This window comes from Paraphaeosphaeria sporulosa (assembly GCF_001642045.1).
Source record: "Paraphaeosphaeria sporulosa strain AP3s5-JAC2a unplaced genomic scaffold CC84scaffold_8, whole genome shotgun sequence".
Lineage (NCBI taxonomy): Eukaryota > Fungi > Ascomycota > Dothideomycetes > Pleosporales > Didymosphaeriaceae > Paraphaeosphaeria > Paraphaeosphaeria sporulosa.
This window is the reverse complement of record NW_017253367.1, coordinates 1,606,045-1,632,499: the sequence shown is the minus strand read 5'-3', so window position 1 is coordinate 1,632,499 and position 26,455 is coordinate 1,606,045. Positions and strand designations below refer to the sequence as shown.

The 26,455-nt window shown below is 53.2% G+C and overlaps 8 protein-coding genes across 8 annotated transcripts; 5 read left to right on the top strand and 3 right to left on the bottom strand.

The window, feature by feature from the left end:
* Positions 1-974: 974 nt before the first annotated feature.
* On the top strand, positions 975-2,167 carry CC84DRAFT_1220041 (uncharacterized protein; the record flags this gene model as incomplete). Its single annotated transcript, XM_018183131.1, has 3 exons — positions 975-1,269; positions 1,332-1,586; positions 1,641-2,167. The coding sequence occupies 3 exons, from the start codon at positions 975-977 to the stop codon at positions 2,165-2,167; spliced, it is 1,077 nt and encodes a 358-aa protein (XP_018033508.1).
* Positions 2,168-2,589: 422 nt separating this feature from the next.
* On the bottom strand, positions 2,590-5,027 carry CC84DRAFT_1125374 (Pkinase-domain-containing protein). The gene is made up of 8 exons (XM_018175716.1): positions 4,345-5,027; positions 4,201-4,296; positions 4,111-4,149; positions 3,897-3,982; positions 3,623-3,848; positions 3,513-3,575; positions 3,361-3,466; positions 2,590-3,304 (listed from the first exon to the last, which is right to left on the bottom strand). The coding sequence occupies exons 1-8, from the start codon at positions 4,598-4,600 to the stop codon at positions 2,983-2,985; spliced, it is 1,194 nt and encodes a 397-aa protein (XP_018033507.1). The 5' UTR covers positions 4,601-5,027; the 3' UTR covers positions 2,590-2,982.
* Positions 5,028-5,171: 144 nt separating this feature from the next.
* CC84DRAFT_1261760 (vacuolar ATP synthase-like protein 16 kDa proteolipid subunit) lies at positions 5,172-6,352 on the bottom strand. Its single transcript, XM_018185094.1, has 7 exons — positions 6,269-6,352; positions 6,203-6,220; positions 6,137-6,149; positions 6,004-6,086; positions 5,761-5,958; positions 5,625-5,710; positions 5,172-5,571 (listed from the first exon to the last, which is right to left on the bottom strand). Exons 1-7 carry the CDS (start codon positions 6,311-6,313, stop codon positions 5,529-5,531), a joined length of 486 nt encoding a protein of 161 aa, XP_018033506.1. The 5' UTR covers positions 6,314-6,352; the 3' UTR covers positions 5,172-5,528.
* Positions 6,353-6,474: 122 nt separating this feature from the next.
* On the top strand, positions 6,475-11,290 carry CC84DRAFT_1166887 (Rho1 guanine nucleotide exchange factor 1). The gene is made up of 3 exons (XM_018179075.1): positions 6,475-9,739; positions 9,786-10,642; positions 10,696-11,290. Exons 1-3 carry the CDS (start codon positions 6,922-6,924, stop codon positions 10,813-10,815), a joined length of 3,795 nt encoding a protein of 1,264 aa, XP_018033505.1. The 5' UTR covers positions 6,475-6,921; the 3' UTR covers positions 10,816-11,290.
* A 351-nt stretch (positions 11,291-11,641) lies between these two features.
* CC84DRAFT_1261758 (uncharacterized protein) lies at positions 11,642-12,534 on the top strand (the record flags this gene model as incomplete). The annotated part of the gene is made up of 2 exons (XM_018185093.1): positions 11,642-11,816; positions 12,005-12,534. The coding sequence occupies 2 exons, from the start codon at positions 11,642-11,644 to the stop codon at positions 12,532-12,534; spliced, it is 705 nt and encodes a 234-aa protein (XP_018033504.1).
* A 1,077-nt stretch (positions 12,535-13,611) lies between these two features.
* Positions 13,612-18,328, bottom strand: CC84DRAFT_960161 (uncharacterized protein). The gene is made up of 6 exons (XM_018187958.1): positions 17,861-18,328; positions 17,604-17,808; positions 17,272-17,553; positions 17,018-17,221; positions 14,533-16,965; positions 13,612-14,478 (listed from the first exon to the last, which is right to left on the bottom strand). The coding sequence occupies exons 1-6, from the start codon at positions 18,191-18,193 to the stop codon at positions 13,715-13,717; spliced, it is 4,221 nt and encodes a 1,406-aa protein (XP_018033503.1). The 5' UTR covers positions 18,194-18,328; the 3' UTR covers positions 13,612-13,714.
* A 3,875-nt stretch (positions 18,329-22,203) lies between these two features.
* CC84DRAFT_1151501 (glycoside hydrolase) lies at positions 22,204-24,785 on the top strand (the record flags this gene model as incomplete). Its single annotated transcript, XM_018176751.1, has 3 exons — positions 22,204-22,450; positions 22,499-24,104; positions 24,155-24,785. The coding sequence occupies 3 exons, from the start codon at positions 22,204-22,206 to the stop codon at positions 24,297-24,299; spliced, it is 1,998 nt and encodes a 665-aa protein (XP_018033502.1). The 3' UTR covers positions 24,300-24,785.
* Positions 24,786-25,555: 770 nt separating this feature from the next.
* CC84DRAFT_1166884 (uncharacterized protein) lies at positions 25,556-26,409 on the top strand. The gene has a single exon (XM_018179074.1). It carries the CDS (start codon positions 25,573-25,575, stop codon positions 26,335-26,337), a length of 765 nt encoding a protein of 254 aa, XP_018033501.1. The 5' UTR covers positions 25,556-25,572; the 3' UTR covers positions 26,338-26,409.
* The last annotated feature ends 46 nt before the right edge of the window (positions 26,410-26,455 follow it).

Genomic DNA, 26,455 nt, shown 5'->3' with positions numbered 1-26,455 from the left:
CTTTTGGGCATATCATGCTGCTAGATGCAAACATCCGTTGCGCTTCGTTCGCGGCTTCCGCGCGCGTCGCGTGTCGCGCGTCATGACGCCAAGCATGTAGCACAACACCACGTTCCACCCTTCACAGATATGTACGAGAATACCACCACTTATTACACCGAGTAATGGCTGTGGATTTCATACCAGGGTTAGATATGAAAGCTCTGCGACACGCTAAGAGTTTCTGCCGACCATAAGCACCCCATGCGAGCATTTGCTAAGCACGTTGCATCGACTGCAGGTACGAGTAGCCGTAGTCGCAGGTGCACAGCAGAACCCGGAAGGAGATAAGTCCTCTATCGGCTTCCGAAAGCCTGTCTATCGAAACCGTTCACGGGTTGCGCACCGCCACGTTACCAAGCCTCTCACAACTGATCCTGGACCCCATCCTAGAAGCTTAATGGCAAAAGTTCTGACAGTCATGACTGAAGAAGGGGCAAAGCAGGAAAACTACCTTCTAGCCGACAGTATCTCGGAAGTCTGGGCATTTCCGACATGCTCCGAAGGAAAGGTGGTTGACTTTATGTACCGAGACTGGCACTTCCATTATTCCAGGTTCCGTTACAAAGTCCCCTTCGAAACTCGTCTCCCAATTCATTACCCGAGATTGCAGGCTTTCGACTTGGGTCTGAAGATCTAAACCTCCACTTGTTGCAGCTTGCTCGAATCTCTCAAACTACCAGTCAACTAAACCCTTTAAAGCTAGACTGGCTATTCATAGATGCTTATGTACAGCCCCAGCGCGAGCACCTGTGAATAACGGCGGTCTAGGAGGAGCGGGGCGCCTTGCAATGAAGATCCTGTGTCAAGAGGGCCGCAGGTTCTCTTTCCTCATTCCCTTAATCCGTGACATTCACGAAATCGCGTGAAGAGAGCTGATCACTGCTCCATCATCCTCGATCGCGTCCGCACACCGAGTTGTCACATCAGGAAGCATGATCAGACGGCAAGTCTACTCGATCGCGCTACTCCTGCAGTTTATAGCTGGTCTCGAGGTCGCACCGAATTCACCATGTGCAAAAAAATGTCTCGATGATCCAAACAAGGGCAACCCAAGTTGGACGAATGCATCTCTGACATTCGGTCCTGACCTCGCCTGCATGGATAAGGACTTTGTGGGAAAGAATGCGACAAAGGTCGCGAAGAAATTCGCAGAGTGCCAGACATGCATGCAGTCAAGTGGCTGGGGTGACGAAGAAAGCGGCGAGAGAGACACACAATGGTTCCTATGTAAGTGCACACTTCCCAGATAGCTCTCCAGCAACAAGTATGCTAACTGTTTCTCTCTCAAGTTAACAATCGCGGAGCAGCTGACTATTGCTTGTTCGGACGCTTCGCGGAGGAAAGTGACGACAATATCTCTTCCAAGGAGCCATACAAACAGTGCTTCTCAGCATGCAACCCCATATACGCAGCATCGGACTACCGCGTGAAAAGCGATCCCGAGAGCTACAGCTACTGCGACAGCAACGGCAACTACACATCCGATGCGCAGAATTGTATAAAGTGTCTCTACGACGGCAAGGGCTTGACGATACTGGGTAACAGTAGGTTTCTGCACAGCACTACGATACAAATTATCCGCTAACCATGCCCAACAGTCGTAGCAACTCTGAAAGAGCTCTGCAACACAAAACCCGGCAAAAACATCGACCTCGACGCGGACATCTACAACACTACGCAGATCAAGCTCTCCGCCGCCTCCCCAAACTCAACCTCTACCTCCCTCCCCCCAGTCTCACCGTCCGACTCCGGTTCCAGCCTCTCCAAAGGCGCCATAGCAGGCATCGTCCTCGGCGGCCTCGTCGCCATTGCCGCAGTCCTGGCCGGCATCCTCGTCTTGCTCCGCCGCGCAAGAAAGCGCCGCGAAACCAAGACCATCGAGATGCCAGACAGCGGGACGAGCACGGCCGCAATACCAAACGCATCGTACCAGTACACACCCGTCCGGGAACACAAGTATGCGCATGACAGCGCACCGGGAGCGACAAGACCGATCAGCGAGCTGCCGAGTATGGGGAATGATGTGGCGGAGTTGGGACCGATGAGCCCGACACATGGAGCGAGCGAGTTGGGGACGGGGAGTCCGTATCGAGGTTTACCAGGTTTGAACGGTCGCCGCAATTAATACACCCATATCTTCAATGTTATTTATACACTACCTTTCCCTGTTTTGTGGTTCGCCGTTCGCCAGCACGGGGTCATCAATTGCCCTCACTAGGAAATGCAACTACTCAGAACGCTGGAGCGCTGAGATACTGACAGGGATATGTTTAGCATGAGAATAGCTCCCAGGCTACTACTTTCTGGCAGGTATCGACATGGCACAAGCTATGCGGAGACGTCATGTTCATGACGGTAAGACAAAAGCGCAGGTCATCGACATGGCACAAACGATACAAGCGACACAGAAACGAGGGGTGTGCGCAATAGCAAAGCATCGGGCGCCCAGGGACGCCACTAATACCACGAGAGAGAGCGGACCCCGGAGGCAGCAGGCGAACGAGACACGACAAATTCTCACCGCAATTCGGAACAAACGTTCAGTCTGCATCAGACATATTCGATTGCCTAGAAATACAACCCACCATGTAGACGCCAAAGCTAGCCGGAGTATAGACAAGACGTGATAAGACATGCTCTCATGCACAGGTATCTCGTTTCCCAAGCCAATCCATCCCAATCCAATCCAATCATACCATTTCCATACATTCCCTCGTGCGTCGCTTCCAACGGCTATGCAAACACGCAAAGCCAGACCGAACCAAGAAACCGTGAATGAAACCATCGCCAGCGAACCACTTCGACTAGGTGGACGTCAGGAGCTTCTGCTCTGCTCCCTCGCCGCCATCTCCCAAGCCCTCGTACAGAGCCCCACTCTCGGTAACTCCGAATCCCACGCCCATCACTCACAATAGCCCCTATAAAATCCGCGTCTCCCATCTAAAAGTCCTCGAACGAGTCCTCGTACTTCTCCTGCATGTCCTTGGTGTACGCCTCACGATGTATACTCTCAGGTTCATACTCGTCGAAATTCCGCGTGTCGGCCGGGCCCCGCAGATGGGGTACTATCGGCCCCTGCACCTTGCGATGGTACAAAGCGTCCCAGTCGATGTCCTTAAACCAGGCGTGGCTCTTGACTGTGCTGGCGCCGCCCGAGATGTTGCCGAGGCGTTTGGAGGTGTCCACGGTGCAGAGGCCGGAGATCAGGTCGCGGGCATCGGCGGACATGGCCGATGGGAAGCGCACACGGCCTTCTACGATTCTGATTGGGGAAGGTGTTAGAGGAGGGCATGGGACGTGATGGGGAGAAGGACCCACTGTTCGTAGATCTTCATGGGGTTCTGGTCCCAGAAGGGCGGCTGGCCAACGAGGAACTCGTACACCAAGATGCCAAAGGCCCACCAATCAACTGCGGTGCCGTGGCCTGCAAGGTTAGCTGATCCAGGGGAGTGGGCGCGCGGGTGACGTACCGGTGTTCCTGATGACCTCGGGTGCCAGATACTCGGGCGTGCCGCACAATGTGTATGTTTCCCCTGCAATTGTCAGTTCTACTCCTTTTCTCTGTGAATGTTGCACCCACTGTTTTCGACCTTCTTCGCAAATCCAAAATCCACTAGCTTGAGATGGCCCTCGGCATCGATCAGGATGTTCTCAGGTTTCAGGTCGCGGTATGCGACGCCTTCCCGCTCGTGCAAGAACTCCAAAATGAGGACGATTTCGGCCGCATAGAATTGGGATGTAGGTTCGTTGAAGCGTCGGGCTCTTCGGAGGTAGCTGAAGACCTCGCCGCCTGGGCAGTAATCGAGCTGCGTCGGTCAGTAAAGCATTGCGGTGCTGGTACATATGTTCCTCACCAGCATGTACAGCGAGTCGTGGTCCTGGAAGCTGGCGACCATTGTCGTTATGAAGGGGTGGCCTGCGACAGCAGCGAGGACGTTCCCTAGAGGCGCAGGTTCAGCGCAACTCAATCAACGGGAACAGCTACCGTGTGCATGTCTTCGCCGGGCGAGGAAAAGGACTCTCTTCTGCAGAACGACATATCCACAATGTATCCGTGGGATTGCTCACTCTCGTTGCGGACATGTTCGACTTGCTTCAGGCGGATCACTACGCGCTGTCAGCCGTGCTATGGATTCGAGAAAGATGGCGCATGCATACCGTCCATTTTGCGCAGGATCTTGAGTGCAAACACCTGGTTCTCTTCGCCATCCCTCGCATTCTTCACCCTCACCAGCCAGACCCGCGCAAAAGTGCCTGTCGCCCGTCAGCCTCTCCCACTGCCCCTAGTTCCAGCACACTCACCGGTGCCCAGCGTCTTGATTAGCTCAAAGTCCTCCTTCCGCAGCACGCTGGACGAGTGCCCAACCATCTTCTGGTCGGGGTCTTTGTCAATCTGGCCAGGCTCGAGCGGTGCCTTCTTCTCCCCCCACTGCGCAAGCGTGTGCTTCTCCTCGTCGCGGGCGCGCTCCGTCGCCGAGTGCTGTCGCTCATGCTCTTCTTCTCGGGCCTGGTCTCTGCTGCGGTGCGGGTGCAGCAACTTGTGGACTGCGGCTGCCATGTTGGCGGGCTTGCGGGGGCAGGGATCGGGGGCAGGTGCGCGCGAGGTCGTTCACGGGGCGGGCCGTCTGTCTACTGCATGGTTCTGGGTCGTGGGTCGGTGTTTCTGGGGCAAGCAGTTTGTGTTGGAGAGCAAGCAGGTAGGAGGCGCCTGGGGAGAGGCACGGGCGCATGGAATTGGGCGCATTCACCCATGGACAAGGAGCTGTCAGCGAGCGAGACGTCTGGCGGGGCCTGGTGCAGGGGACGGCCAGCCCGAGGGGATGACGCACTGCGTGGGGAGTGCACCCCAGACAAAGCAGCCCGCCAGCTTCCCCTTATGGTCTGCGGCCTCGTCCGTCAATCAGGATGCCATCACCCCCAATTGTGACACTGGATCGTTGCTGCCAGCCATGTCGGGTTCAATTGTCATTTGCCGTAGTCTTGACACCTGCAGCGCGCCCGCTGCACGAGACGCAATCCACGCGGCGCCCAAGCACCGCTGCCATCCGCTTCTCGGCTAACGTCGAGTATAACGGGCAGCGAATCACGCGGCTTTCCGTACTGGTGGCATGCAAGAAAGCAATAGAGCTCGGCATATCGAAGTCTGGTAAACCATTGCCTTCCTGCAATCTGCTCCCCTGTGCTACTTTCTACCCAACTAAAGACATGCATGGCGATCAAGACGCCCTGCAGACCGCATATCAGCCGCACCTTCGCACAGAGTCGCCGTTGGGCGTGCATATAATTTTTGATCCCAGTTACATTTACCAACATAAAAATGCGACTGCTCCAGTGTGCTTCTCTCCAATATCGCTCTCGCGCAGCATTGTTTTGCTCCATGATCATACCTCGGTACCAGCAGCATTTGTACAGTCCATAACTCCGTGATGCAAAATGCGTGACAATGCTTCTCCAAAAGTAGTCGTACAGTCGCCGTGCCGTTGCGTCTAGCCCACTGCGCGCGTGTTGAGGATGAGAGCAACGATAAGTCTGCAAGCTGAGTCAGTATGATAATGGCGGCGTTCGAGTTGTATCACGCCTACCCGTAAAGACCCAAAACTTCAGCAAAAATGAGAATCAAGACCATGCCGACGAAGATCCTCGACTGGCGCATGTATGCGCGCACGCCCTACCAGTGTTAGCCAGGGTGAAGTTGATATTGGAGTCCAATCCACGTACCACGTCGCCCACAATGCCGATGGCGTAACCCGCGGCCAGACCGGGCAGACCGACCGACAGGCCAGCGGCCATATGCATGATGCCGGTGTAAAGGGAGTAGTTCTTATCCGGGGGCGGGCGAATGTCGCTTGCAATGAGGACTGATATGACGAGGGCGTATACAGCTAAGATACCGGACATGACGACAGGAATCAGGCACTGTGCTGGTCAGTCAGAATAACATAGGGGCGCAGTAAATGCTACCTTCATAATCAGGTCAGGTCTGTATGTGCCTACACCTGAGATGCCAATGCCCGACTTTGCCGTGCCATAGGCAGCACCGAGACCTGCAGGCCGTTAGTTGCGCAACATCCTAGCCTCCGCCTTCAATACCCACATCCAAATATCATCTGTGAACAGTCAGCATTCGTGTCCATAGCTACCTCAATGTTCCAAAACTCACTGCGAAGGCGATGCCGCTCTATGCACTGTTAGCTATGCACTTTGCTCGCCCTGGGTCATGACGTACCATGCCGACGAACGGCGCAAAGCTCGGGGTGAGTTGATTATCCATGTTGTCGCGCGCTCTGCAGCTGTCGTGGAGGCGTGGACGGCGGCGGTCGGATGGAGGGAGCTGTGATGATGCAGGAGCTCAAGGCGAGGCGGAAGCGTGCCCGAGCGTGATAGGCGCCTCTTGGCGATGCAGCGAACTCCACCACAGGTGTGCAATGAGCCCGCAGAGACCCCAAGGGCAGCAAAAGGCCATTCGTCGACCCCGCCCCGAGCCCCCTATCCTTTCACCCCCATCGCCCTGTGCTTGCTGCCCGACAAGTCCATCCAGGCTGATTGTTCGCATGGTCAAACAGCCGCGCCTGTAGTCAGGGAGACAGAACGTCCCGCTCCCGCCAGCACAAGCAACCCTCGTTTGCTGCATCGCCCGCCGCGAGCCCCGCCCGCCCTCCGCGACCCTCCTCCCAGCGCGCCTGCTGCTCGCTCGCTGCACGCAGAAAGACGCCCAGACAGCCGCTCTGCCCGCCTGGCCCGCCCTCGCCCCGCCTCCACCGCGCCGCCCCGTGGCCAGCACGCCGTGAGAGCTCCCTGCAAAACCAATCCCCAGAGCCGCCCCTCGCGCGTGCGGATGTGCAGTAGACGCTGACGGGCCCTGCAACGAAAGAAGGTGACATGGCCGACTACAACCAGCAGCAGGGGAGAGAGTACGCGCGCCCCGGCCAACCCACTGGCGCCCGGGATGCCGCCTTTGCGAACATCTTCGGGGCCAGCCCAGCCATGGCAGGGCGCTCGCAGACCATGACTTCGCAGCGGCCCATGATGCAGCAGGACCGAGCCGCGACCATGTCCGCGCAGACGGCCGACATGATGCAGCGCGCGCCCCCAATGCGACAGCCAATAAACGGCTATGATCGGCGCCCTCCACCGCAATTTGACCAGCGGCCTCCTGCCAACTACGACCAGCAGCGTCCGCACGGCTACGGCCAGCAGCCCGACGGCTACAACCGCGGGCCTCCGAACGGCTATCCACCACAGCAGAGAATGGCCGACGGCGTCTCCCCACCCCAAGCTCAACGCCAGCCCCAACCGCAGTATCTCCCTCGACCACTTCGGCCCGAGCGTCAGCCATATGGGCAGCCCCAGCGCTTCGATTCACGCGACTCCCCACAGGGACAGCCGCCCTTCAACAAGCCTGTGCCGCAGCGTTTCGGCCCTGGTCCTGGCCCGGCCATGCACAACGACCCGTACCGATCGCAGTCAATGGCCGCCGTACCTCGCCCCCAGTTCAATGCGCCAGGCCCTGGGTACATGTCTCCTGCGAATACATTCCGGCAGCAGCCCTACATGAATCACATGGCGCGAACAACTGCTCAAGGTCGCGTGGTGCCAGAGCGCCCTGACGAACGTACCATGTCCATGACTTCCTACTCTCGAGATCCCGAATACGCGCAGACAATGAGTGGAAGAGTTATTCCTTCAAGGAGAAGAGAGTCGGGAGATCCCGAGACTTCGCCTATGGCTGATCCGAACCAAGTATCGCCGCCTATGAGTGCTGGACCAGGAAGCAAGACAAGGAACGCGAGCCACGGCAGCCAAGGCAGCATACCTCAGATCCGGACCATGTCTATGGCATCCACGGTCGTCCCGCCCTCTGAACGCACCGACACAATGAGCTCGTCAATGACGCGGCCCAGTTCTACCCAGACTGTGACCAGCAACAACCGAGCTTCCTCACAGTCCAATCAAGGTGGCCAAGTAGGAATCGTAGCTCAGCGTCGTTCTCCCCTTGTGTATCCCGCTCTGCTCTCTCGGGTAGCCGAAGTGTTCAAGGATCGCATCCCGATCACTGAAAAGCAGAAGGACGGACTGGTTTACAACAACTCCTTCACTGGCGCAGAAGCAGTCGACCTCATAGCGTACATCATCAAAACCACGGACCGGAACCTTGCACTACTCCTGGGCCGCTCGCTCGACGCCCAGAGGTTTTTCCACGATGTTACGTACGCCCATAGGCTCCGTGACTCGACCAACGAGGTATATCAGTTTCAGGAGACGATGCTGGAAGAGGGGGCAGAGCAGGTCAACGGTGTCTTTACCCTTCTTACGGAATGTTATTCGCCTACGTGTACGCGCGATCGACTTTGTTACTCAATCGCATGCCCACGCCGCTTGGAACAACAAGCCCGATTGAACCTGAGACCCACGGGTCTGAAGCGCGAAACTTCTCACGCTAGTTTGCACGAGGACCTCGACTCGGAGGAGCAGAAACTCTGGATCAACACTGTCTCCAAGGAGGTCGCTGAAAGCGTCTCTGATAAGGAGAAGAAGCGGCAAGAAGTTATTTCGGAACTTATGTACACCGAGCGTGACTTTGTGAAGGATTTGGAATATTTGAGGGACTTCTGGATGAAACCGCTACGGAACCCCGCGACATCACCTATTCCGGAACATAGGAGGGAGAAATTCGTGAGGACCGTGTTCTCGAACTGTCAAGACGTTTACATGGTCAACTCTAGACTTGCAGAGTCTCTCACTCGGCGACAGCAGAAAAACCCAGTGGTGGACTCCATCGGCGATATCTTCCTAGAATATGTGCCCCACTTCGCACCTTTCATCAAGTATGGCGCAAATCAGCTGTTCGGTAAGTACGAGTTTGAGCACGAGAAGCGGACCAATCTCCAGTTCACGAAGTTTGTGGACGAAGTGGAGCGAATGAAAGAGTCGAGGAAGCTTGAACTTAATGGTTACCTTACCAAGCCTACAACGCGTCTAGCAAGATATCCCCTGCTCTTGGAGAATATTCAGAAATACACCGCAGACGACAACCCCGACAAGCAAGACATACCCAAGGCTATCAAGATGATCAAGGACACGCTTTCCAAGGTTAACATTGAGTCCGGCAAGGCTGAAAACCATTTCAATCTTATGCAGTTGAATCGGGATCTCAAGTTTAGGCCCGGCGAGTTTGTGGATCTGAAGTTGACCGACGAGAACCGACAACTAGTCTTCAAGGGCAACCTCAAGAAGACGCCAACTGAACAGACGGGCGACATCACTTGCTACCTCTTCGACCATGCTGTACTTCTCGTCCGCTCCAAGGTCGTCAACAAGCGCGAAGAGCAGAAGGTTTATAAAAAGCCAATTCCATTAGAACTCTTAGTCATTGGCCAAATGGATGAGATCATTCCCAAAATCGGCATCGCGAAGCGCCCATCGGCCAATTTGATGGGTGCCAAGGCAATCGCTGCAGCAACACCGAAGGGCGATGCAGCGAAGCAGCAGATTTATCCAATAACTTTCAGACATCTTGGAAAGGGTGGTTACGAGCTTACTCTATACGCAAGTACCCAGATATCCCAGCAAAAGTGGATGGAGCATATCGATTCGCAACAGAAGAACTTGAGGGACCGCAGCAACATTTTCACTCGGTCCATCATCAATGAAGGGTTCTTCACCGCAGCCATCCGGGTTACTTGCGCTGTTCCGCTGGGTGAGTATATTGGTCCACGTACTAAGATGTTACTAACGTTGATCAGACGGTGGTCGAAAAATCGCTTTCGGTACCGACGCTGGTATTTTTGTTACTGACCGCAAGCCGAAGGATGCGTCACACAAGCCACAGCGAGTACTCGATTGCAAGGCGGTTACCCAAATCGATGTTCTCGAGCAACATCAGATCGTCCTGGTACTGTCCGATAAGACCTTGTTCTCGTACTCGCTGGAAGCGTTGGACCCCAACGAGAACAACGCGGTCGCCAAGCGCCCGAGAAAGATCTGTCATGCCAACTTCTTCAAGTCCGGTATCTGTCTAGGTCAGCAACTAGTTGCCTCAGTCAAAACATCGACTTTGTCCACGACTATCAAAGTCTTCGAGCCTAAGGAGAACATGGCGAACAAATCGAGGAAGTCTGGCTTCGCCAAGATGCTCTCGACCGGACAAGACCAGCTTAAGCCGTACAAGGAGTTCTACATTCCCACAGAATCTACTTCCATACACTTCTTGCGGTCCAAGCTCTGCGTTGGGTGCGCGAAGGGCTTTGAGGTTGTTAGTCTTGAAACATTGGAGACGCAGTCACTACTGGATCAGGCCGACACCTCGCTCGACTTTGTTGTACGGAAGGAAAACATCAAACCAATTCATATCGAACGATTGGCGAGCGAGTTTCTTCTCTGCTACACGGACTACTCCTTTTTCGTCAACAGGAACGGGTGGCGAGCCAGGCCTGATTGGCGAATTGCATGGGAAGGTACACCGCAAGCATTTGCCATCTTCCATCCTTATATCCTCGCTTTTGAGCCTAGCTTCATCGAAATACGGCATATGGAGAGCGGAGCTCTTGTACACATTGTCACAGCGAAGAATATCAGGTGGCTGCACACATCCACCAGAGAGGTATGTTATCGAGCACTCGGATCTTTGAGAGGCAAGATACTGATACGAAACAGATTATTTATGCATATGAAGATGAGTTGGGTAACGATGTTATTACGAGCCTGGACTTTTGGCAGACGGCACCTGGGCACAAGCAATCCATCGAGAACAACCGCTACAACGAGAAGAACTGAGGGCATCGAAAGAACTTTAGACAAATACCCTCATCAGGCCAAATATTCAGGGCCACGTGCAGCTCCGTGGGTAGCATCTGCCGCCCAGACCACGATAGGCTTGCTCCCTTTCGATGCGATGGTCCGATGGACTTCCCGCGCCATCGCATTTCCTCTCGTCTGTCTGACCGCGCAACTCTTGGTCAAAGCCATATCTCAGGCTGCAGTCCGCAGCATGGATCGCCTCGCCGCGCGGGCAAGCAGGTGCAGCTTTGAGTTGGGCCTCTTCTCCTTTCGCCCATTGATTTAGCGGGCATTTGTATTATACTTCCTTCTTGGCTAGCCTAGGCATGAGCTGGTGCTCGTTCGTTGGGGGGATTTGAAGCGGGTGATTGGAACGCATTAGACGAGATAACATGGGGCGATTACTCTGCGATAGTGGGCCATGTGCTGGTGGTAATGAGAAGGCGATCTCGTTGTTGAGCGTTACACCCCGATGCGCCGCGTGCAACTTGCAGCTAACGTCCGTGAGTCGCAGGTAACTACCCCGCACACTTTGGTTTGGATGGGGACGCGGATATCGATATCCAGGGCGCGTCTATACTACCACGCTTAGCCTGGACATCATCTCCAACTCCAGTTCTGATCTTAACCTCAACCTCAACCTCAACATCACCCTCACCCTCACCCTCACCCTCACCCTCAACCTTGCCCTCAACTTCCACCCGGAATCTTGCCCCGGGATCACTTCAGGTATCACCATTCTAACCACGCACACCATCTCCCTAGCAATCCATCCAACTACTCATCAATCCATCCCGTCCCTACCACATACAATAATTCTAAAATGCCAAAAGGCATCATATGGGTGTCCAGTCGGCTCTCGCACCCGCCGGTCGACCAGGCACGCGAGGGGGTCCCTGCTTTGACGCCAGAGCGCTTCTGCGACTGGTACGAGAACACGCATATCCAGGAAGTTACGGCGCTGAAAGGTGTGCCGGCGGCGGTGCGGTGGGAAGCTGGTATGTATCACACGCCTTGTTTTTTTTTTTTTCCTCTTCCTAGTTTATCCCGTTTGGAGGGAGTGAGGAAAGTGGCGGACGTCGCACCATGGACATTTTCTCAAAGGCGCCGCCGGTCCGCCAAAGCTTAAACTCAGCTCAACTTAAGACGAACAAAAGAAAGATGCCAGCTAATACACCCTCCCTAGCGCACCCGCAGCCCTCTCCCTCCGCCTGGTCCGTCGCCGCCCCCTGGCTCACCATCTACGAAATGCCCGACATCTCGTACCGCGACACCGCGGAATTCAAGGGGCTGGATGGCCAGAGCCCGCCCAAAGATGCTCTCCTCCATGAGATCTTCGAACAGGCGCGCTTCGACACGCGGTTTTACGAAGAAACTTTTTCCTCTCATGGTTCCGAATCGGACTCTTCGACGCCGCTGCCGAAGGAAGGGAAGTACGTCCTCTCGCTCTCCACTTCCGAGCCTGAGGCTACTGCGCGCCTGTTCGATGGGGTGAGGGGGGTGCGAAGGTTGAGAGCGTTTAGGGTGCAGGCGGGGACGACGTTGGAGAGGTTTGTGAGGCGGGATGCGCTGGGGGAGGGTGGGATTAAGGGGGGTTTAGTAGTTGTGGAATTTGGGGAGGGTGCTGGGGAACGGGTCAGCGAGGTGGTGAAGGGAGAGGAGGACGGCGAGGTGGGGTGGTATGTGAGGAAGAGGGAGTACGGGGAGGTACAGTGATGGGGATGATCGGGTTTGAGTTTCTGAGATGATAGGCGACCTTTGCTATATCTCTAAGGGTGTCAACCGCAGGGCTCTACTTGACATAGAGCGCGGATGTATAAGAAAATTACCTATTTTATTTGAATTGCGCTATAGGGCTCTAAAACGACGTGCCTAGATGCGGTAACGCCAGGGGTGCTCGGCCGCGAGCATGGATTTCCACTGATCCAACGCCCGCCTCTTCCTTGTACTCTTTTATGAAACCATGATTTGGGATTCCCATCTGTCTCACGGTCTTATTCTCGTCGTCCAGCCAATTTTGAGCCAGCCTCGTGGCGTAGCAGTTCAAGGGCTTTCCTGAATGCGCGTCGACGACGTTCTGCTCGAGCTCGCCGATCGTGGTATTTCCTTCGACACTAATGTGGTGGAACCAACCCCAGCAGACTAAAACTTGTAGCTTGATTGTCTTCGTAAAGGTGTGTGATGTATGATTGGTATGGAGTGAGTTGAGGTCTTGATGCAGCTGTTGAAAATGGTATAGTTTTTGTTCGAGCTAGGGCTTTTGCCGAATGTGGTTTGTCAAGTGAAATGAGCGAAGAAGGAGTTTGTAGAGGTTCTTGTGAAATTTTAGGAGACCGGGAGAGAGAGCTGGTAGACCATAGAATGCCTGGGCTCGTTTGACTCAGAAACAGCAGGTGTTACCTTTTCCCTTTCCGAACAATGGCTCTCCCGTCGAATTTTAGACAGTTCCACAAAAGCCGAAGTTTACCATCACCAGAGTCACCAGGTCCTCGAACTAGCTCACCATGCGCGGACCCGAAAGAACGTCGTATGTCCCCTATTCCACTCATCCAGGTAGCACCTCATCACTGAACCCTCTTCAAAAACCTCCTTCTCTAATGTTTTTCAGTCATACCATATCTTGTATCCGTTGTTGCTGCTTGTTTCATCGCCAACATAAAGCCACAGCGAGTGCATTGGGTGAAGGGTGAGACTTCTCCGGCGATCTTTGATGTCGCCAACATTCCTCTGATACCGATGGCCAGTGCGAAAAGCTTGTACATGAATGGAAACAATTAGGGAGGTTCGTTTACGTCGTGGTTTCAAGTATTTGCCTGTCTGCTTGAACCGCTGCACATTCATCCAAAGCTAAGATCCCATGTGCAATCCTCCCTGCTTGCAAAAGTACGCGAGGACTTCACGGTCGGGACTGGTATTCACTGTCCAACTGACGATCATCCTCGCAGAATTCAATTCTCGGAAACATCCTTGAGCTGCCGACATGGCCAAAATCTATTTTAGCCCGCTTGTATGACGGCTCAACCTCATCTTCAAGCAGAGGTCGGTGGCGCTCAACAGTCTCTTCGATTTGGGTAATAGACGTAAGCTTCTTCTCCACGATCGATGGATACTGGCTTGTTCTGCCATCACTGAGACTGTAACTCTCTGCTGCCCGCTTGTTGAAGACAACACGCAAGGATTCTGTCGATGACGTGGGAACCTGAAGATTAACGGCAGTGTTCTCTGTGTTGAAGGACTCTGGCAGCGACAGAATTTGGAGGTATGACCTTCTATCAGATACACCTAGCTGTTTCGATTCTACTTTAAGCTCATTGTCGATAGTTGTCACAAGCAAAGTCTGTGAGCCATTCGACTCACTAGCCATCTTGACAAGGTGCGAGTCTGAAATTAGGTTCCCAGGACGGAATGCCATGAGCTGTAAGTCCCGATGTTGACTTTCTTGCACGGTTGAAGCAGTGTCCATCGTAGCCTGCACGGCACCCAAATCCGTGGGTTGTGCGATGGTCTTCAAAGCTAGCATGTCCTTCGGTATGGGTAACACATCAACATCGGTTTTGTCGCGTGCGAGGAGGTACCTGCCGCAGGCAGAAAAGGTCAAAGACTCGAATAAACGACCGGGCAAAGTATTGCTCGTCTGGAGACATACTGGCTCAGCATTTTCTACGACAAGCGTTAGTGTTGTTTGAGACGCTGTCGGGTGAAATGTATACTTGCCTTTGCGGAATTCCCACACCCATACCTTGTTCTCGGAGAGAAAAGCGACGAGCGGAGATTCCTTGTGAAACATTACTTCCTTCACCCATGGTTGACCTCTTCGAATCATGGTCGACCGAAGAAGACGAGCACAGAATTTTGGTTCTCGGATAATCTCGAAAATGACCAAGTGCGTCATGCAAGGCATTTGGTAGTCTGCGAAGGCGATGTATTCCCCCGTGCCGCTAAAAGAGACAGAATAGGCATACCAATCGCGCCAGCCAACGCGATCATTAGGCGGTAAGAAAGCAAAATTGTCCGGATCAAAGGTCGCTAGATGAGAGCCCCACCTGCTTTCAAAGTGAGGCAGAACCTCCAGCGGAAGCACGAAGGAGTCACTGGTACAACCGGCCACCGGGTGTCCTGGTGTGATATTATAGACCGTCCTCAAAATAGAGAAGGTGAGGCAGTCGGGACCCATGGCCAGGGGGAATGAAGTATCAAAGCTTCTGTCGTCTAACGCACTATATGGTATAACACCCTTTCTGCTGCGTGGGTCTTGAAATTTGTATGGATTCTGGCGAAAGGACTGCCGGATGAGGAGGCGTATCTCAGATTCTGAAAGAGCAATCGTAGCACTGGCTATGCGAACTTTGGATTCAGTGGACCAGATCTCGTATACAGCCCTCCAATCGGAGCAGTATTGCTCTGCTTCTTCGTAGGCTGTACTTGGGTCAATCTGCTTCCAGAACCGCTCGAATGAAGATGACGGGTAAATGTTGAGTGTGGCTATCATGGCCCCGTCGCTAGTAAGTGAAGATATGTTACTCAAGCACTGGATGACCTCTCCATTGTCGTGTGTGGGGGCAAGAGGTTTCACGGTTGTAGCCTGTGCCGCTCCCAGTACTTTTGCAAGCTCGGCTGCAAATCGAGAGGTAGGAAAGACAAGAACGTCAGTCCATATCATCTCCGGGTTTTGAAGAAGCTTCCAGTGCCAGTCGCCATCTATCGCATCCAGATCTTCCGAAAATTCGACAAGACGGTTAGCTGTCTCTTGCAAACGAAGTGAGTGTGGGAGGCAAATCCAGTCTCTCAACTGCGATGTACACAACTTCATGTTTGCTCCCTGGCTATAGATTCCTTCGATCCAGGCAGCTCTAGCTAATGGGTTGCTTAAAAAGCTGCAGATTGCATCCGACATTTTGAAGGTAGACTCGTGGTCGGGTTGTTGGATATAGCCAATACTGAGATGCATCAGATGTAGAGACCAGTGTTTGATAGCGTATGCACTGAAAGATGTGCCTTCCAGCAGTCTTAGACGTGACAAAGCTCCCGAGTCCCTTGTTGGAGGTCTTGTGGGGGCGTGGGCACATACCCGTTGGAGACACCTTGCTGTGAGCTCTGCATGAGCTGCAGGCTTGTTGGGTATGAGGTCCGTTTTCAGATTGGACTGCGGCAAGGCCCTCAAGTACTCCTTGACTGTGATGTGAGTCAACTGGAATACTGTTTGGGGGCTATATTCGACAAGACCGCCACAGACGGAGACGACGGTGGAAGCGAAGTCTTCTGGTACTTCTTCATCGTTATCGCCACTGATAGCATCATGTAGAAATTTGCTAGTCAGCAACGAGTCATCTGCTACGTTATTGAGCCAAAGTAAGATGCGCCGGGCCAGATCCTTGTGAAGTGTGTCAGCTGTGGTGATCAGTGAAAGTATCCTGTCGTACATAGCGTTCAATCCCTCCGGAAAATGCACACTGTTGATCGTGGCCAAGCGTTGCTGCGGAGACAATGTGAAGGAGCTGAGGTAATTAATCATCAGCTTAGCCCACAGGAACATCCCATCCGCCCCGTGGAGTAGCGCCTCCGCTAGTTCCTCGATGTTTGCAGAGTCTGGAAGCTGTTCATTCTCCACGAAGTCTTGTAGTTGATGTTCGAGAAACATTCTTATATCTGGACTCATGGCTTCTCTGTTCACAGCAATGCGATTCGTCTGGTCGACTAGCTTATGGAGGCTGTTGATGTTGGGTCGACTGAACATTATGAGTTTGATAGGAGATGCCGTTACTAGCTCCTTCAAATGGGGGCACATCATTTCCGGCTGTACTGCCTCATCGATACCGTCGAGAACAAGAGTCAAATTACCGATGTCGCTAGCGAGCAGCCTTATAAGCTCGTAAAGCTCTTTCGATGTTGCTATTTGCTGACCAGATAGCATGGACATTGAAACCCTTGCGAAGACGAATATGTCTAGTATGTTGTCCGCGTTTCGACTACGGTGCAAAATCTGCGCTAAGATAGACCGGTAGGCCGCATCAAGAGTCGAGTTGTTTCGGTCATCGTGCTTGAAAAAGAAGTAACATGTTTGATGATTTTGGAGTTCGGAGACGATCGATTCGGAAACTTCTTCGACGACGGATGCAGCCAGAATCGTCTTCCCAGATCCAGGGTTGCCTAGTTCACTCGTAAGATACTGCATCTGCTTCCTAGCCGCACTGAAACTTGCCATGAACCCACAGAACCCATGGCGGCATTCTTCTCCACTTCACATCTCCTTGAATATCCAGCTTGGACTTGGCCCAATATTTGTAGACCTGACTTTCGAAAATCCACTCTGATGTACCTTCCTCACGCTGCTCTAGGCTGTTTTCCAATACCTGAGCAAATTGTGGGGGAGCTAGCCAGTTCAGTATGCGCTGAACGGTGGACTCTGCATGGCAAAGTGAGTGAGCGGTCTGCAAATACGACAACTCCACCTACCTCTACGCTCTGAATCCAGTTCCTTTCTCATTCTCTCAGTCTGCTTGAATAGGTCATCTGCTCGTTTTCTGTCTGCATCTGCCCTCTGTCGTTCGTCTTCTGCGCGTTGTCGTTCGATCGCAGCAGCCCTCTCCGAATCCTTTGCCTGCTGAGCCTGATGAATATCTAGCTCGGCGTGAATGAAATTGCGATGGACTTCCATGGATTCTAGCAGGCTACTGAATTGTGCGTCAAAGGGTTTCCATATGACAGTCGTAATCATAGTCAAGGGACGTTTCACTTCTGTCAAGGATGAGCATAGTTCGTCGCTCTACGTTTCGGTCAAAACTTACTTCCACTGGAGGCAGTGAAGATTCTCGTGGCCATTTGTATGAACCGGAACAGGTCTATGTACACGCTCTCCAGGTGTCGACGGATGCGCGTGGGAGGGGTACCCTCAAAGAGCTCGACGATGGCAGAATACTGTGGAAACGTATCGGACAATTTCTCCAACACAATTATGAGCTTCTCGAAAAATGCGGGAAAGCCACTTGCAAGCTACGGAAACTCATTAGACATCATTAAGGCTACAGAATACTGTCGCACACACCTCGAGTACGAGCCGGATAGCTCCATAGGCAACCGCAACTGTATCATTCGCACTTGCTATTACGTTGATGGCATCGAAATAAGGGCGAAGCTTGTCATTGAAACGCTTCACTACATCCAAACAACGATTCAGGGTCTTCTTTTGGCGCTTTGTCGACAGTATCTTGAAGTTCCTGAGCGTCTCTAGCAGTTCTTCGGGCGAGGAACATTTGGAGAAGTAAGCCCTCTCTTTGCCGGGCAGGCTGTCGATGAACTCATCGTGCACTTTCTCGAAGATGTCGTTCTTAGTCGAAATACCAAATGCAACGGCGCCCTTCAGCTTTGGCAAGTCCATTGTCCTTCAAGGCTAATTTATAGTACATAATGTGGAACGCTAACACACAAACACAAAGACAAGCGCTAAGATTGATTCATAGTCGCTAGAAGGAAAAGGATGAACCTGGGAGCAGACACTGCGCAGCGAGTAACTAGATATAGGAGATGCGGGGTAATTTGCGAGATGTGGCGCATGGCTATGGAGTGAGGCTGTGCATCTTCGCACTGACGAATTCACCTGGGCCAATTTGACACCAATTTCTTTCGATCGACTGCACATTCTGCAAGGGAAGAAATAACTGAAATACATTTTCAATCACATAGAGCTAAATCTGATAGAATCTCACCTGGTAATATGGCATATTCAATGTCATCCGCTTGGTTGACTCAACCTCCGCTCCTCGCCTAACAAAATGCGAGACAGATAGGCGATCCAAATGCGAATGGGGCATCGGGATTTTTATCAATCAATCCCGCCACAGTACCTCCCAGCAGCCTCGAAAACTTTTCGGGAACCCATTCAGCCGCATCGTCACTAACAAGCTCGACCTTGATGTGAAACTTCGCCGTCAAGTCGCCATCACCATTTTTCTCGTACCAGATGTCGATCTCCTCGGGTACGGTGAACTGGAACTCGTCTCCCTCGGCCTTGTTGAGGACTATGTCGGTCGTTAGTAAAGAACAGGGCACAGCTTATGAGATTTGCCTGCTTAGCGAGGGCAGACAACTCGCCGTCCTGATTCCCTCCTCCTCCGCATGCGGAGGATGGCGGAGAAACGTCTCAAGCGCGTCCAGAATCTGGACTGCATTTCCATCGTTGCCACTGCTGGTGAAAGTAGCCTCAGTGACGAAACCTTGAGAGTCCGTCTGTAGCTCTTGCCATCGAGGACCATCTGGGTCTCCATCTCTAGATCGCTGTCTGTGCAGGAGGTCGAGCCTTCGGCACACTTCCCTCTCAGTTTGTCGAGGACGTCTCATGGGCGCTGGTCGCCCCAGAGGACGCGCCGGCTTGAGGACTGCATGTAGGTGTTGCCCTTGGTGCCATCATCCGGTCGGTTGTATTCAGTTGCCAGTGATGAGGGTAGTTAGATTCCGAGACCAAGTAGGGCTATCTGCTGAATCTTGGAGAAGTGCATGTTGCGTGTGGATTATGTGATGGTGTGAAGTAATGATGGGAGAGCGATTGAGCACCTTGAATAGAGAGGTGTCGATGCTTAATTCTGGTTCAGTGACAGAAATGTACACTCTCTCCACTTTGTTAGCTCTGCTTGCGCTGCATTTTTTGTGCACTCATGTCAGAGTCGAGAGATAGCATACCCACGTTTGTCGACGCCTCCATTCGATACGAGATAAACATCTCGCTTAGAGAATACCAAGGCGGCATACAGTCAAAGAGCTAGATTAAGATACTTGCATCAAATTTCGCTAAGCTATTGACAGGTCTTCTTGCAATTAAAAATCAGCCCCAGTAAGTGGGGTGCCCAGGCCTCCCAACTTCCTGATGGACTGTACTAAGAATATGGTACTTCAAGTGGGAATGACTTAGGTGAATGATCCTCTAGGGCTTGCTAATAGGTGGCTCGTACTTCCTGAGCCCAATGGGGATTGAAAATGCTCAGTGTCGGAGACTAGTCTAAGTATGAACGAGTCTACCGTCGAGTTATACCCCAGAGGAGAAGAACTCGCGGTAGAAATTCCCAATCCAGACTGCTCCAATGTTGCCAAACATGAATTTGACCGGGACTGAAGAAGGATAGCCAGTCCGTGCTCCGTGCTCGCGATGCCATGATAAGCCCTGTTGCAGCACGCGTTCACTGAGGCCTGTAGTAACCGGATGCTACACTAGAGATTGTACTTAGGTGTCTCTTATGTGTCCCTTGGTCAAATCAATCCTACTAAACGATTGGAACGTTTGTCTGTTTAGCTTACATATTGGTCACTTCCTCCGCCCCCACGGTTTTCAGCCTGATCTTTGGCGAACGAGCAGACACTTACTCAGTTGTACGCTCATTTTCTTACGTAGATGCGAGAATCATTCGCGGTGTAGGTCAAATTTTGCTGTGGCAGTTCATTTAGATTCGGGATGGACACCAATGATTGGATGCGAATCGCCAGCAGAGGCTCTTACTGACCTTGAATTATGATGATGTGGCATGTACTTAGCTCAACTTCGAAGGTCAAATGTCTCCGTTGCAGTGCTGAGCGAGTCTCACAATCTCTAATCGAGGAGCTGAAGTCTGAAAGGGAAGAGATGAACCACTTCTATCTCAGCAAGGGGCATGAACATGTCAGCCAATCAAGATGCTCATGTACATGGACGTACATTGTGTGGCATAACCATAATCCCCACACTCTATTATCCTGTGTTTCCCAACGCAACATCTAAGCGTTAATTATTCCAACGACCAGGAACGAACATCTTAAAAATACTGGCGTTAAGGGTGTGCGTTGTGCGCGGTAGTGGCACATTCCCGAGCGCGGAATCAGCATTCTTCAGGGTACCGGTAACTCTTTGGGCCAGGTGACCTCAACAATTATTTGACAAAAAAACATATACCTAGTTGGCACGCATGCTTCATGCTCAATCGACTCCAACTCTTCTGCAACCACCTTGTTCGCCGTAGGACGAATATACGACGACAGGATGTCTCGCAATTAGTCTCGCATGCTAAGACGATTCAAGACGTGGAGGCCAAGCCATAGGTATGCCTAGGATCATGTCTCGGCAACCTCGAAAACAGGAAATACAAGATTGGACGCGTAATGTTTTCTCCGGCACCCTCGTAGTGGAACGGTTACAACGGCGCCAGATATCGACTAGTGGTGGCTAATACAGGCTAGCGGCTCTCCCCGGGGCTTGATGATCAGTGCTGGATGCTGGAATAACGATACTGCCAGGTTGCCACAGATTGAGACAACTGCACGATGCGGAAGATGAAAAATCGAAGTTGAGGGCTTCTAGCAGGCAAAAAGAAATGTTGCGAGTCAAAGCGGCACGGATTGTGGAGAGGAGGGCAGTGCTTGCCGCTCAGTGGAGGATGGGCATCGCATCGCAATCGGGATCGACGGGTCTGTGTTTCACGACGGCAGGCATTGTCCGATTGCAGCAATGAGACAAGCGGGCGGCTGTACCGCCAGAGACCACAATTCAAGTCAGAAAGGGAGGATGCTGGGAAGGGTCGGTCTCGAAGCGAGAGCTGAGCGCCTTGGTGAGCATGACCACACCGGTCCTCGTATCGCACGCGGTGCCCCCTTTCACGGCGTCGCATCTGAAGGATTCAAAGGTTATGGCCACAGACCTGCGTCTGTCGATGAGGGAGGATAATCTCGCGAGGTGCCGCAGGATTCGGGGCAAATGCTATCTCTAATGAGCAGTGGGGACGGCCATTGGTGACTACTGGAGAGCTTTGGCCGCCACCGCCGGACTGGAGTATGGAGATTTCAGTGGGCTGCAGCCAGACAATACATTGGCTTGGGGGGCGGAGCAGACACCCACCAGCGGCGACAACGACGGGAAGAGGTGCCGGATGCATCGCAGAGTCGGGCGCTTGTTGAGCAATGCCAGCGCCCACGGCTGCTACCAAGGCACGACGCAGGAGACGGTCAACAAGAGACGATAGCGCAGACAAATCCTGATTCTGCTAGCAGCGTTGCGGCTCTCGTTCGTTGCGTCAGCCAGGTGCTGAAGGCCTGTTCGTTGCCCCGGCGCACGGCGGCTAACTCGAAGCGGCAAGGTGTATCAGCCATCGTTCGTGCTGCAACCTTCCCAGGTCGGCTCTGCTCGAGTGTCTGATCTCCCAGCAGAGAGGCGCTGTCATCCGACCACAGCCAGTGTCCAAATCGTCGCTCGTTGGACTCGGCCAGACCCGTAATCCGCACGCCCACAGTCGCTCTTGAACCTGCAAGTCGCCCGCTGTTTCTCCATCCTTCACCATTGCGAGGCTGGGCGCCTGCCACCGGAGACGCGCCGTCGCTCAACCCACCTACTACTGACCCACAGTCCCGGACACCTGCCGCGACACTTGCACAATGGCATACCAGCCGCCACACCACTACTACGACGAGCGCGACGTCTCCCCCGTGCAGCCCGACAGCGCAATGATCCCCCCGCCTCCTCCGCCGCACCGCACGCCCGTCGCCATGGACAACTCGTACGGCCAGCCGCAAGGTCCCGGAAGCAACAACTACTCCGACTATTCGCCGCCAGAGATCACGCCCGGCGCCGACAACCTGGGGGCTCATGCGGCAGGCGGAGGCATCAACGGCCTCGCTGCCGGTGTCGCCAGTTCACACGAGAGAGAAAGCGGCGTGCACGCCATGCGAGACATGAACAGCAACAACTACAGCGCCCCCATGGGGGTTCCGCCGCACAACACTCCCTTCGCAGACGCTTACGCATACGATTCACCCACGCCTCCGCGACCGATACACTCGCCCTACAACGTCTCCAACCAGACGCTAGGCTCTGGTCCGTTCGGCGCGGCGGGCGCGTATTCCAGTGCCAGCTCCATGCACAGCTCACAACACAGCGCACCTATATCATCGCCGACCGCCGTGCCCTACTCCGACAACCCCTACACGCGCTACTCTTCGTCGCACTTGGACTTGGCCCCGGCCATGGGCGCCATCGACCCGAATGAAGTAGCAGATGACGACGACTGGGGCATGTCGCATGCACCAGTCCAAAGCAAACGGCAGTCAAGAGGATTGTTTACTCGCGAAGGCGCAGCAGGCGCAACCGTAGGAGCAGGAGCTGCCGCCGGTGCTGCTGCAGGCGTCGCAGCAGCTGGGTCGCATGACGGAAGCGGGAGCTACAATGCTGTACCCACTGGCGAAAATGCTGCCCCTGCAGCAGCAAGAGGAGAGAAATCCGCCTGGCTTGAACGGCAGAACCACGGCCGGAAAAAGCTCATGTGGATAGTAGTCGCGGTCATCGCTTTCGTCGTCGTGGGTGCTATACTTGGAGGTGTATTGGGTACCGTTTTGAACAAGCACGGAGGAAGTGCTGGTTCAGGGAAAAGCAATTCTGAAGCCCAAAGCGACGTTGCAAAAGACAACCAGAACGACCTGTCCATCAACTCGGATGAGATCAAAAAGCTCATGAACAACCAGAACCTGCACAAGGTCTTTCCCGGGATGGACTACACGCCTCTAAACTCTCAATACCCCGACTGCATGCACGTTCCTCCGTCGCAGAACAACATCACGCGCGACATGGCTGTTATGTCGCAGCTTACCAATGCTGTCCGCCTCTATGGAACTGATTGCAACCAGACCGAGATGGTCCTCCACTCGATCGACAGACTCGAGTTGACCGACATGAAGGTCTGGCTCGGCGTCTGGCTCGGCAACAACGACACAACGAACAGCCGACAGGTCTCCACCATGTGGGACATCATCGACAAGCACGTAGTTCCCAAGTGGAAAGACGGGAAAGACCACCAATTCAAGGGCGTCATTGTCGGCAATGAAGTCCTCTTCCGCAAAGATCTTACCAAGACCCAGCTACTCAAGTATATATCGACCATTAGAGACAACATCACCTCCTTGGGGAAGAAGTATAACGTTGACGACACTAAGCTGCCTATAGCTCTCTCCGATCTCGGCGATAACTGGACCTCCGACATGGCCACCCAAGTCGACATCGTCATGTCGAACGTGCATCCCTTCTTCGCCGGTGTTGAGGTCGACAAGGCTGCGGGTTGGACCTGGGACTTCTGGACCGGGCACGATGTAGCACTGACCGCGAACAACGCCTCGATCAAGCAGATCATTGCGGAAGTAGGGTGGCCCACTGGCGGCGGCAACGATTGCGGAGAATCTGACTGCACGTCCGACACCCAAGGATCCATCGCGGGAGTTTCCGAGCTGAACCAGTTCATGGAGGATTGGATTTGTCCCAGCATGAAGAATGCGACTGAGTACTTCTGGTGAGTTCCCTCCATTCCAGGGCTTCAAGCAAAGACTAACAGATACCTAGGTTCTCCGCGTTCGACGAGCCGTGGAAGATCATCTACAACGAGAAGGGCAAGGAGTGGGAGGACAAGTGGGGTCTCATGGACGTGAACCGCAACCTTAAGAAAGGCGTCACCATTCCCGACTGCGACGGCCAGACTGTATCGTGATGACAAATAACCACCATTGCCGCTGCGTTGCGAGCGAGCGGCTGTTACGAATGAGTTGGCGATGCATGCATTCAGCTTGGCGTTCTGCGGCGTTTTATACCGGCTGGTTCTTTTGGTTTTCAATCCGCTCCTTAGCCGGCCTGGCGTCTGGTTTTGCACTTCGGAGGACGGGCATGGTATGTATATGGAAGGAATGGGATTGCTCCGCGCGCCGCTGCGCTGCATCTTAGCAGCACAGCTGTATATGACTATGGCTACGGGAATCTGTGTATATCAGGGGTTTTTTCACAGCGTGGAGTCGGGCATCTTCGTGTAATGGTTTTTTTCTTGGACGTTGAGCGAGTCGATCTTGATTCGGATTTTGCTGATATCGGGAGAGATGATGACATAGCGAGCGATTGAGCGCTTTTTGCTCTGCACAAGAGCTGTAGATAGAGGTGAGATGCAAGGGGGAATATATACGGTTACGAATGAGACTCGTGTGGTACGCGTAATGTGCGTGCGTGATGGGATCCACTTTTGTTGATGGAGACGTACAACGACGTGCGCATGTACGAAAAGCTGTGCAGAGCGTTGATTGTGCAGTGAAGTGGCTTACAGTAGCATTTGGTTGGATGAGTTGCTGGGCCCGGTCCCTGCCTGCCTAGGTTCCAAGGTTGCCTCTGCTACAGGCAGCAATGTGCACCGAGTTTCGAGTTCCAGCAGTGACAGCAGCAATGTGACTGCAGTCTAGAATCCTCTCAAAGAAAAACTTCCAGAATTTGTGCAGAGGGCCATCGAAAAATCCAAAGATGACCACTCAAGAAGGACCGAGCAAGAAGTCGTTGGGCCGATACGGACTGCTCTTGCACTTCGGGGAGTAGAGGAAGAGCAGGCGCTTGCGACGGCGAAGCGAGTAGATTTCGAATGGCAAACGCGTGAGGACCTGCATAACGAGCACGCGGATAGTGTTAGGAAACTCAATGCTCGCCACACTGACTATGTGGTTGTCCTGAGGAATCAGACTAAAGAGTTGGAAGTAGCTCAATCTCAAGGAGCACCGCAGCAGCTGACAGGCAGCATGTCGAACCCAATGCCAGGTCAAAAGAGACAGCCTGACTCATCGTCTGCTGAACCACCTTCTCGGCGAATACGGAGGAACCATGGGGACAATGCTTATCATGATGGTGGTGTGATTATCAGCGACTCGTACGGGCCAGCTAGTTTGTTCACTCAACACCAGATACCCGCTGGAACAGCACAACCCCATCAGGTTAGAGGTCCTGTAAACCATATGAGACAATCAAGTACCCATGAAAGCTATGAGATCACCGATTTGACACTATCCCCAGTCATTTGCGCCGGCGAACAAAGCAAGCAGCGTGATTCTGGACCTCGTCGTGTCCAGGATCGAAGTACCGAGAACTCAGATGACGAATCACTACTCAACAGACACGCTCCAAGAAAGATAGAGTCAAGGTCCACGCCCACAATTTCCAAGGAGAGCCCCCAATCTAGTCTGCAGCCCTCAGGCGATTTACACGTTCTGGAGGGCATATCCCGCAATGAAAATAACAGGAACCGTCAACTGCCTCAAATGATAGCCTGTAGCCCAGCCAAAACACCGATGACTGGAGCTATGCCAGGATATAACCTTGTAGCAAGGACCATAGAGCTACCAGTCAAGATATTGGAAATGGATGGAAGTAATGGCTATAAATGGCGGAATGAAGGTACACCTCGTGACCTTCGTAGAAAATTGGAGATATTACTGCTCAGCCATATCAACGATCGATCGAGGGAACAATACTTCCGGGCCTGGCTGAGAAATCCAAAGGGTTGTGCACTGGCTTATGCTGTTGGCCACAGACCCGGTTCAATCGGTCCCCAGCCGTACACGGCATGCGACAAATGTACCGGGGCAAAAAGACCTTGCGTGATTATGGTGTGGGAACGGGGCTGCCGACAACTGGAATTCAAACTAATTCAGGACTTTCTGAGTAGCGGGACCATTAGCGACGTTGGATTCTATGTGCCGGAAAGGACGGCCTCATCGTGATTGACTGAGACCGAAGATGCCTGGTGCAACTTGACCCAAGTTGCGTATGGTCATGTTTCTCTCAAAACTGACCGTAAGATTATGCTATAGATTGAAATTCTAGATTTCTCCACTATTC

Coding starts and splice junctions, on each gene's coding strand:
- CC84DRAFT_1166884 (XM_018179074.1), top strand. CDS start 25,573: ATGAGACAATCAAGTACCCATGAAAGCTATGAGATCACCGATTTGACA.
- CC84DRAFT_1261760 (XM_018185094.1), bottom strand. CDS start 6,313: ATGGATAATCAACTCACCCCGAGCTTTGCGCCGTTCGTCGGCATG. Junction 5,959..6,003: donor GACCTGACCTGATTATGAAG/GTAGCATTTACT, acceptor TGACCAGCACAG/TGCCTGATTCCTGTCGTCAT. Junction 5,711..5,760: donor TCGGCATTGTGGGCGACGTG/GTACGTGGATTG, acceptor TAACACTGGTAG/GGCGTGCGCGCATACATGCG.
- CC84DRAFT_1125374 (XM_018175716.1), bottom strand. CDS start 4,600: ATGGCAGCCGCAGTCCACAAGTTGCTGCACCCGCACCGCAGCAGAGAC. Junction 3,467..3,512: donor CGAGGTCATCAGGAACACCG/GTACGTCACCCG, acceptor CTAACCTTGCAG/GCCACGGCACCGCAGTTGAT. Junction 3,305..3,360: donor CCCATGAAGATCTACGAACA/GTGGGTCCTTCT, acceptor TTCCCCAATCAG/AATCGTAGAAGGCCGTGTGC.
- CC84DRAFT_1166887 (XM_018179075.1), top strand. CDS start 6,922: ATGGCCGACTACAACCAGCAGCAGGGGAGAGAGTACGCGCGCCCCGGC. Junction 9,740..9,785: donor TACTTGCGCTGTTCCGCTGG/GTGAGTATATTG, acceptor AACGTTGATCAG/ACGGTGGTCGAAAAATCGCT. Junction 10,643..10,695: donor TGCACACATCCACCAGAGAG/GTATGTTATCGA, acceptor GATACGAAACAG/ATTATTTATGCATATGAAGA.
- CC84DRAFT_960161 (XM_018187958.1), bottom strand. CDS start 18,193: ATGGACTTGCCAAAGCTGAAGGGCGCCGTTGCATTTGGTATTTCGACT. Junction 16,966..17,017: donor ATGGGTTCTGTGGGTTCATG/GCAAGTTTCAGT, acceptor CGAGTGAACTAG/GCAACCCTGGATCTGGGAAG. Junction 14,479..14,532: donor GGTGTGGGAATTCCGCAAAG/GCAAGTATACAT, acceptor CGCTTGTCGTAG/AAAATGCTGAGCCAGTATGT.